The sequence below is a fragment of the Mus caroli genome, chromosome 19 (genome assembly GCF_900094665.2).
Source record: "Mus caroli chromosome 19, CAROLI_EIJ_v1.1, whole genome shotgun sequence".
NCBI lineage: Eukaryota > Metazoa > Chordata > Mammalia > Rodentia > Muridae > Mus > Mus caroli.
In genome coordinates, this window is record NC_034588.1 from 38,516,555 (window position 1) to 38,526,775 (window position 10,221).

A 10,221-nucleotide genomic window follows, 5' to 3' on the forward strand; every position below is an offset into this window, starting at 1 on the left:
GCCAACCCTTATCACTGAAGTCCTAGCCATTTGAGACTCTGGGTTGCTGTCCCTGGAACTTCCTGAGTCTCCTACTCAACACCCCCCTCACCAACGACCCAAGTCACCGGACACAACTCAGCTTCTCCTGGTCACTTCCCTAGAGCCGTGGTCCCCCTGCCTCAGTATTATCAGGGGAGCTTAGGCACCAGTCCTTTCAGAAGAGAGGAGCCATTTCAACCCTGCCTCTCCACACCGTTCTGTGGCATCATTCTGTCGTTCTCAGGGACCGAGTGTCCCAGCCAAAAGTCACTCCTGGGCTGACTACTAGGAATGGACCATTCCAAGATGCAGTATTTTTAGAAGTGGCCTTTGCTTCCTCGGGTGACTTCACTGAGACACTTTCAGGACCTGGGCTGACTCTAGGGATTCTCTAGCTTTTGCAAATGATGAGATCACTACCAGGAGAATTCAGGTCAGGGCCCAAGCAACCGTAAAGACCATGACCAACCTAGAGGAAGACATCACTCGAGCAGAAGGGACTTCTCCCTTAGCCTAAGTCCATGTAGGCTCTTTTTTTAAGAATTTTTTGTTTGTTTGTTTGGGGTTTTTTTTTTGTTGTTGTTGTTTTCAAGACAGGGTTTCTCTGTGTAGCCTTGGCTGTCCTGGAACTCACTTTGTAGACCAGGCTGGTCTCGAACTCAGAAATCTGCTTGCCTCTGCCTCCCAAGTGCTGGGATTAAAGGCATGCACCCCTCCCCCCAACCCCTCCGGCTTTAAGAATTATTTTATGTATACGAGCACTCTGTCTTCATGCACACCAGAAGAGATCCTCAGATCGCATTACAAATGGTTGTGAGCCGCCATGTGGGTACTGGGAATTAAACTCGGGACCTCTAGAAGAGCAGCCAGTGCCCTTACTCACAGAGCCATCTCTCCATCCCTCATGCAGGCCTTTGAAGGCCTTCTCGAACACATACCAACCTTAGAGACCATCTATTTTATGCTGGACTTGTGAAACCCATCTGGTGTAGTGAAATTCGTGTTCTTGTCACAGCCTTGGAGGGACTGAATGTGGGAAGACAGGCTGAAGAGTGTTTTTCAGGGAAATCAACCCTCTGGACTCCAAGCCTGGGACCATCTGGGAGGACTTTTGTATCCAAGTTGGCAGGACACTATTCACGACATGTGGCATATCGAAAAAGACTGGCTTGTGGGAGAGAGCTATGCTCAGGACTACAAGTAGCAGGAGGATGATTGTAATTCTTTCCCCCATTTCCCCTCCTGCTATTGTGGAGGACCAGCCTAGTAAACCTATTATTTCTAGAACTTCCTTGGAATCTAGACGGAAATTATTGAAGCCACGAGTGTGTCCCTGAACAGTGTTACATGCTTTCATCATTAAAATACTTTAGTCAGGCGTAGTGGTCCATACCCTTAATCCCAGCATTCAGGAAATAGACCTCTGTGAGCTCCAGGCCAGCCTGGTCTACACAGCAAGTTCCAGGTCAACTAGAGATACATGAGCTCAAACATACAGTCTCAAATAAAACAAAAAACAGAACCAAAATATTTCCTCCTTGCCTTGCCCCATCACCACCACAAAAGCCACATGGGCAGGCTCTGGCCCGAGGCAAGAGATCAACTTTAAAAGCCTGAAGCCTAGATTCTGCCCTTCCACTGTAAGTTACAAAAGGTGCCCAGCAGGGTATGTGCCCATACCAGAGCTCAGTTCCCGCTTCCTCTCTTAGTTTGTTGGTTCCTGTAAGATGTCTGTCCTTGGCAGAAATCATTCCGACTTCATTGCTGTAGCCGTTCTGGCCAGGCTGCAGTCCCCTAAGATGTCTGTCTGCATCCTGCTTTTGTGAGTCCAGGCTCATCTTACCAAGAACCTAGAATTCTGAATGAAACAGCTACACGCTGTTTGTTGTGCGCTTCCTGGGGATCTCTTAGTCCCTCTGTAACAGGTCTCAGCCCTCAAACCTTATGTTCTTCTAGGGCATCTCAAACTCCAGCTCACCCTCCATCCCCAGCCATTTGCATCTGTGTAGCCGATGCACAAAGTGTGTGAGAAGAGGGGGAGGGTGCTCTTGTGAATACTTGGTGAGCCAAGGTTTGCGGGATTTTCTTAAAAGACTTTATTAAATCCAGCTGCAGAGGATGTGGTATCAAAAAAGTCACAGCTGGGCGTGTGGCACATGCTTAATCCCAGCACTTAGGAGGCAGAGGCAGGCGAATTTCTGAGTTCGAGGCCAGCCTGGTCTACAGAGTGAGTTCCAGGATAGCCAGGGCTACACAGAGAAACCCTGTCTCGAGAAAAAAAAAAAGTCTAACACGGTCTGGGTGCGTACTTGGAACCCCTGTCACTGTGGAGGTTGAGGCAGGATGGCAAATCAACATCAGATTAGGTGGTGAGAAATGGGGCTAGAGGGGACTCAGTAGGTAAGTACTTGTACTTGGTATACAAACATGGGGAACTGAGTTTGCATTCTTGGTACCCACACTTAAAAAACAAAACAAACAAACAAAAAAGCTGGGTACAACAGTACTGTATACCTTTAATCATACCACTCAGGAGGCAGAGGCAGGGGGATCTCTTTTTGAGGCCAGCCTGGTCTACACAGTGACTTCCAGGAGAGCCAGAGCTAGATAGTGAGACCTGTCTTGAATTAATGAATGAATAAATGAATAAATCTTTTTAAAAGACAGGGCACGCAGTGGGTAGGGTAGGAAGCACACACTTGTAATCCCAGTATCTAAGTCCTTGGCAGACTGAGCCAGAAGGATCCTGACACGTTGCTGGCCTTCCAGTATTGCTGAATTAATGAGCTCCAGCTTCAAAGACAGACTGTCTCCATCCCAAAAATAAGGTGGAGGGTGATCAAGGAAGACATGATCATCTTTGGCCTCCACACGCATGAATACATGTACTCGTGTTCAACCACACACACACATGAACAAAAAAAAAAAAAAAGTTAATATAAAAGGGGCTGGGAAGAGCGCTTAGTAGCAGAGTGCTTGCCTGGCTTCTGTGAAGCTCTGGGTTGAATCTACAGCAACACACACACAGTCACAACTTCAAGCCCAATGTCTAATGAATGGTCTAACTTCAGCATCCTCATCTCTGTAGAGTGTGCCTACCACTCGGCATATATAAATCCATCGGGTACTTACTACCAAGAATGAGGAATTTTGGTTTGAATACTTCACCCTCCCAATCATGTAGGCAGGACTGTTCTACCAGTGAGAGAAGAGGAGCACGGGGTGGGGGTGGGGACAGTGACTCGCTCATTATAACAAAGCTGGCATGAGGCAGCAGAGTGATGCTGGAATCCTCCAGCACTAGTAGGTCATCGTGTTGGGTACCATAGGAGGAGCTGGTACACAGCTAGAGGACTTGATAGCAGAGGTCAGCTGTACCAAAATGTTGCTTTTTACAGATATAAATACACAAGTAAAGCGGAGGTAGGGCCTGGGTTAGAGTGAAATTGTCTCAAAGTTAAAACAATCTCCAAAAAAGTTGTTAGGTATGACAGCATACACCTGTAACCCCAGCACTGGGGAAGGGGTGTAAAAAACCGAACTACCCACAGAGGCAAATCTGGGATGCATACAGGGATCCTGTCCCCAAAGGGAAGAGTAAGTCAGGCAGTGGTGGCACACACCTTTAATCCCAGCACCCAGTACCCAGGAGGCAGAGGCAGGGGAATAAGGCCAGCCTGGTCTACATGGCAAGCTTCAGGACAGCTAGGACGACACAGACCTTGTCTCAAAACAAACCAACCTTGGGTTGCACAGCACCTCCTTGCCCTCAACTTCTCAAAGCATTCTCCACCAAGCCAGACTACCCAAATTTGATGTCTAGGGCCTGTAAAAGGGGAGAAGCTGCCACAATCGCCATCTGATTTTCATAGGCTTTCCTAATGCATATGTGAACCCTCCATACACTGAACAAATCAATGTATAAAAGTACCAAATGTAGCCAGGCGTGGTGGCGCACGCCTTTAGTCCCAGCACTTGGGAGGCAGAGGCAGGCGGATTTCGGGAATCAGAGATAGGGAAAAATCTCTGAGTATGAGGCTAGCCTGATCTACACATAGTGAGCTCTAGGCCACTGAGAATCTATCTCAGAATGTGTGTAAAAGAAAATACAAGCCGGGCATGGTGGCACACACCTTTAATCCCAGCATTTGGGAGGCAGGTGAATTTCTGAGTTCGAGGCCAGCCTGGTCTACAAAGTGAGTTCCAGGACAGCCAGGGATACATAGAAAAAAACCCTGTCTCAAAAAAAAAAAAAAAAAAAAAAAAAGAAAGAAAGAAAATACAGCCAGAGACACTCAAACACACTGCCTTCAGGAGTTAACTAAAGCATAGCGCTAGCCCTAGCCCCCCAGTTACCCCAAGTACAGATACCTCACATAGGTCTTCTTCCCCCTCCTAATTCCAAACAAAAACAAGGACCATTTCTCAAAACAAAAACCAAATTTATTCAGCAGACATTTTAATTATGAATCCTATAAATCAGGACCACCACAATTTCAGACACTCCGTTGCGAAGTGTACATCAACAGCCACATCTGGAGGATGAACGAGCCATTGAATCTTACAAAAAAAAAAAAAAGTTTAGCTACCTTAAAGTTTGGGATGGCACCTCAGAATGGGTGCTCCTCGGGGTTCACAAGAGGAAAAGCCAGCATTTTCTCCTCTTGGAGTCACATTTTAAAAAACTTTCAGTCACTCACCAAGAACTGACAGGTTTAGCAGGAGAAGCACCCTCCAACTCTGCAGAGGGTCAAAAGAGCAGAAAAGTGTGTCCACTGCTCCCCCCCCCCCTACACACACACCCTACACACACACCCTACACACACACCCTACACACACACCCTACACACACACCCTACCCCCCCCCCCTACACACACACACTACAAACACAATGGCCGCAGGGAGATCAGGAGGTTGCTTATGACCACTTCTGAGAAAGCTGGCGCTATGGCCAAAGTGTGGCCTAGCAGAAGTAGTTCTGGAAAAGCAAAGCACAGAAACCACAAATAACTCTTCCTACATGGATGGCCCTGTCGGCCTGTGTCCTCGGGAGACTCCACGCGGTGGCAAAGGGACACTCTGGTCTGTGCTTGGATCCAGAAAAGGACACTGGGGTGAGCGCTCCCAAGAATCCCACAACACTCCACTCTACCAACCTGACCTTGAGTTCAAGTTGGCAAGGTCGAATCATTTGCACGTCCCCATTTAAACTCATCTCTCCCCACCTTCAAGAATTCACCATCCAGGTCCCAACCTTCATAATCACAAATTAAGCAGGAGAAAGCAAGCGTTGTCAACCCAACATAAATCTGCCAACTTATGTTCTTCACCCTAGAACCGCTCTGCTCTGCAATTGTAGCACCATATTCAGAAAGCTTCTGTACCCGAAAATAACGAGATCATATCTACTATTGGTTTTCAAGTATTGTTAGAAGCCCTCCTGATTCCCGCCCCTGCGAGCCACATCTATAAACAATCCAAGCACACGATAAGGGCTAAATCAGGTCCAAGTGGATTAAGTAGCTGCCACAGTTCAACCGGTAGATCCCAGGTCCTCAGCTGCTGGTGCTACTCAGTAGAGTCCGTTTTCTCTAACAGCCTCTCGCGGCCGGTAACTTTGAGGCTGTAGCCCGAGGGATGGACAACAACAGCTCCTGCTCCGCACAGTCCCGGGCAAGACGATGTTGGATCCGCGTAGCCGCGTCCTCTTCCTCCTCCAGGGATCCCCTGTCAGAGCCAGGCGCCCGAGGGCTGCAGAGTGACTGAGTCCGGTCCGCTTCGGCCACCCCCGGACCCCGGAGCGTTCGCGGGGCTCGTGGCCGCCACCGCGGCGACCGCTCGCTGGAGTCTGCGCACCGCCTCCTTGATGAGGTTTCCGGAGAGCACGAGCTGCTGCAGGAGCCGGTGCGGGTCGTCGTCGGCCGCGCGCGCTCCGCCTGCTGTCCACCGCCGCTGCTGGATTCGGTGAGAAGCCACCGAGCCGGGGAGCCACCCTCGCCGCCCCGGCCCGGGAAGCGCGCTGGCGCCCGGGGCGATCTCCGCAACGCAGTAGGGCGCCGACCGGCCCCGCACACGCCCGCGCTCCCCCAGCACGCAGCGCACGGCCCCGGGAGGCGCAGGGTCCCCGGTCTCCGCTGACCCCGTCGGCCGCAGCAGCCGCCTCGCTGGGGTCCCGGTCTTATCCGCCGACAGCGCCGCCAGGACCCGCGGGGGCGCGGGTGGGGGACCCGGGGTGGCACACGGCGAAGCCGGGCGATCGTGCGCCGCGTCCAGCTGCAGCGTCTCGCCGATCTGGGCGATGAGCCGATCCACGTCGGTCGAGCCGCCCAGAGTCACCGACTGCTGCAGCAGGAGGAAGCTGTCGTCGTCCTCCTCCCCCTCCGCCTCTTCGCCGGCTTCCTCCTCCTCCTCCCTCCGGCAAGGCATGGCCCCCCGCCCGGGCCCCCGCGGCTGTGCGGGCGTCGCTGGCAGCTCGGTTGGCCGCGGGCTTGGCGAGCCGCGGCTGGGGCGGGAGCGAGGCGGAGACCCAAGCCGGGTCAGGATGGGGCCGAGTCTGGGGACGCGGAAGCCGGGACCACCGGGCAGAGGTACCGCGCGCCTTAGAGCTGCGGGAGCCGGAACGCTGCCGGCTTGGGGTTGATTTGTAAACAATGGGTGACGTCGCGCGGCTCCTACCACCGCGCGCGACCGTGGGGGGAGACGTTCGCTAGAAGACTTAGGGGCACGGACGGCGCAAACCGTGCGAGACCACTGTCCACACTGTCTGCCCAGGGATAGTTTATATGACTGTGAGCAACTCCGGGGACTGGGCACCGCCTTGGCCGAGCCCAGGTCCTAGGACCTCTCGGAAAAGAGACACCCTCGGCGACTGCCAATTGGCTCCTCCCACTCGCGGACACACCCCCAGCACACCCAGCCCCTCCTCCGCCGCGCCCGCTCCAGCCCCACGTGTGGGTAACGCCTGCGCTGGCCCGGGGAGGGGCGGCCCCGACGGTTGAGAAGGCGACCCTGTGGTTAGAGCTTCTCAGACTTGGTACGGTTTCTCAGAGCTACATCGAATTGACTTTTTTTGTAGTTCAAACGAAAATGTTCTCGTAACCATAGGATTCAAACGAGATTAACAGACTTTTTTCCCCCCTTTTTCAGCCTCTTCTTTGTACATTATACAGCCACACACAAAAGCATTGCAGTCACATTAAATTATAAACGCTTTTTCCGGTGACTGCACGCGCTTTGAAAACACTGTACCGATTACGTAAGTTTCCATTAAGTACTTGTAATTGTTTAAATTCCTTCAGCGGTTGCTGTTTCTCCGAGTTCGCCGTTGTAATAAGTGTGTGACTAATGCTCGTTCCCATAAAACTTTTCCAAATTTATGATTCATTTTTCAGAGCACATTCCTAAGAATGGAGTTTTAGGCCAAAGGGTAAGAGTATTTTTGAGTTTGGCCTCTTTATTTTTTGTAATATGTATGGAAAACCTAGAACTGGGTGAATATACTCTATTCTTATTAAAATGTGATATACGTCATTCATTGAAACGACTAGAATTTAGTCATTGAAAACCTTATTGTGTATGTGAGTCATGTTACAGGTGAAATTGACATTTTTCAGTTTCCCTGTTCTTTATATTATTATTTTTTTGGTTTGGTTTGGTTTTGGTTATGGTTATTTATCTATTTATTTATTTTGGTTTTTCAAGACAGGGTTTTGTGTGTGTGTGTGTGTGTAGCCCTGGCTGTCCTGGAACTCACTCCATAGACCAGGCTGGCCTCGAGCTCAGAAATCCACCTGCTTCTGCCTTCCAAGTGCTGGGATTAAAAGCATGCGCCACCACTGCCCGGTTGGTTATTTTATTTATTTATTTTTTTAGACTGGGTTTCTCTGAGTAGCCCTGCTGTCCTGGAACTCAACCTGTAGACCAGGCTGGCCTCAAACTCAAAGATCTGCCTGCCTCTGCCTCCCAAGTGCTGGGAGCATCCCGGCCAGCTTCCTTTGAGACTTTTTTTTTTTTTTTTTTTTTTTTGGTTTTTCGAGACAGGGTTTCTCTGTATAGCCCTGATAGCCCTGGCACTCTGTGGACCAGGCTGGCCTCGAACTCAGAAATCCACCTGCCTCTACCTCCCAAGTGTTGGGATCAAAGGCGTGTGCCACCACGCCCTTTGAGACTTCTAACAATGGTAGATCTAGTCTCCCTACCTTGTTGCTGTTATTTGGAGGGTTTTGTTTCTTTCTCAAATCCATCCGTGGTCTTTTTCTTTTTGTTTTTTTTCGTTTGGTCTTTGATTCAGGGAGATGAGATGAAATTAATTTCCTTCTCTCCCTTACCACTCAGCTTGCCAACCAGGGCAATACTTCCTGGTTGAAACACAGGAGTGTGGTCGTTACACAGAGTCTGTGTCCTGAGTTTCCAGATGCTGGGAACTGGTGGGTATGAAGGATGGGTGGGGCTGGAAATATTCTGATCTGTCTTATGGGAACCAAAAGAGCCCTAAACAGGTTGTACAAAGACCTAGATTCAAGTCTCATCCTTACTACAAACTGGGTGTGGGACTCCTGGCCAATCAGTTTACAGGTGTTTTCACTTGTAAAATGGAAAAAAAAAAATCCCTGCCCCGCCTCCTTTGGAGATTGTTTTCAGGATCAAACGAGGTGATGGGAGCAGGCTTTGTCAGGCATTACACAAATGTACTGTGGGATTAGGTCCAGTGCTTTACTGACTCTGGGCTCTCTTCCAGCAATTTCCCTGGGGAAAGAGCTAATATCTTAATAATAAATGTTATCCCCTGAGCCCAACTAAGTAATGCAGACCCTGAAGGCAATCCCACTAGGGCCAGAATGGCCCTTAGAATCCTAAGACTTTGTGCTATCTGTCGACTCTGCCCTGGAATGGGTTAGGGACTTCCTGAAAGCACTCTCCCAAATTTCAAGGTGTGTCATAACTACAGCAGTTTGGCAGGTTTGGCTGAGAGCACCTTCCCATCAGGCAGCTCCCTCCTCCATCTCCCCCCATCTCCGAGTCTCTTCACACACTTTAACTGTTGAAAACCGGAAGCTGTTCTCCCCAGAGATAAAGTCTCATTTTCATTCTGATGGTACTTACTGGAGAATTTCAAGGAGAATGAAAATTACGAGAGGGCTTATGGATTTCAGCAGAGTTAAAATGGCAATTCCACACCCCCCTTCTCCACTCTGTAAGATGATGCCTGGCTGTAAGTAGAGAAAAGCAGTTTTATGCTCCACTGACTTTAAACATTAATGGGCCTGGCAAAGCTATTGTTTCTAACCCAGCATCCCTGGAAGTTGTTTTGTCTTCCTGTCAGAGTAATTCCAACAGTGTTCTTACTACTGTAGGAAATGGAGCCCGGAGACAGGCGTTTAAAAAAATAAGAAAGAGAGGGGAGAAAAAAGCCTTCCCTTTGTAACGTTGCTTTTGTGTGGAGATTGCTATGTAAATATGCCGGGGTGCAGACGTTAGACGTTCATTACAGAGCCGAATGCCTTTCAGGAGCCCTGCTCCATTTTCTCGGCCACTTCTCTGGAGAGCCTGGAAAGAGATGCCTGTGCTGGGCCAGTGGGAGGTGGAGAGGAGTATCCTGGGTTAGGAAGCAAAACACAAGACGTGAGAGAGGCCCAGATGCAATTAACAGTAATGAGAAGGTATCCAAAGAGGAAGCAATGCAAGCGGACGGTGGCTGGCACCCTGGCTACTGGCCTGGAAAGGAGACATTGCAAGCATTCAGAGTCCTGCGAGGAGCCTAGGACTCCGGGGCTTCAGCATTCCTTCAGGCCACAGAGACACCTCCCGGGCCTCATTTTAACATACCTGCCTCCAGAGACACCAGCTAGGGTAATGGGGAACCCATTGGGTGAGGTCACTTCATGTGTGTGTGCACACTCCCATTGCTAATCTGTAAGATAGGGGATGCTGTATTCTGGAAGGCTGAGGGTTAGTACTAGAGTGGAGTTACACCCTAGGGAGCAGCAATACTTTTAGGATGTTGACATGCGAAAAGGGAGTGCTGCCATTGGTTGATGAGTGGATAACAAAGGAAGCAAGAACGGTTCTACTCAGGGTAAGAGATTCAATCCAGAGCCCTTTAAAAAACAAAAAACAGGGCTGGCGAGATGGCTCAGTGGTTAAGAGCACTGACTGTTCCTCTGAAGGTCCTGAGTTCAAATCCCAGCAACCACATGGTG

The 10,221-nt window shown here is 50.0% G+C and overlaps 1 protein-coding gene across 1 annotated transcript; it reads right to left on the reverse strand.

The window, feature by feature from the left end:
- Positions 1-4,888: 4,888 nt before the first annotated feature.
- On the reverse strand, positions 4,889-6,651 carry Frat2 (FRAT regulator of WNT signaling pathway 2). The gene has a single exon (XM_021152257.2). It carries the CDS (start codon positions 6,446-6,448, stop codon positions 5,753-5,755), a length of 696 nt encoding a protein of 231 aa, XP_021007916.1. The 5' UTR covers positions 6,449-6,651; the 3' UTR covers positions 4,889-5,752.
- Positions 6,652-10,221: the final 3,570 nt, after the last annotated feature.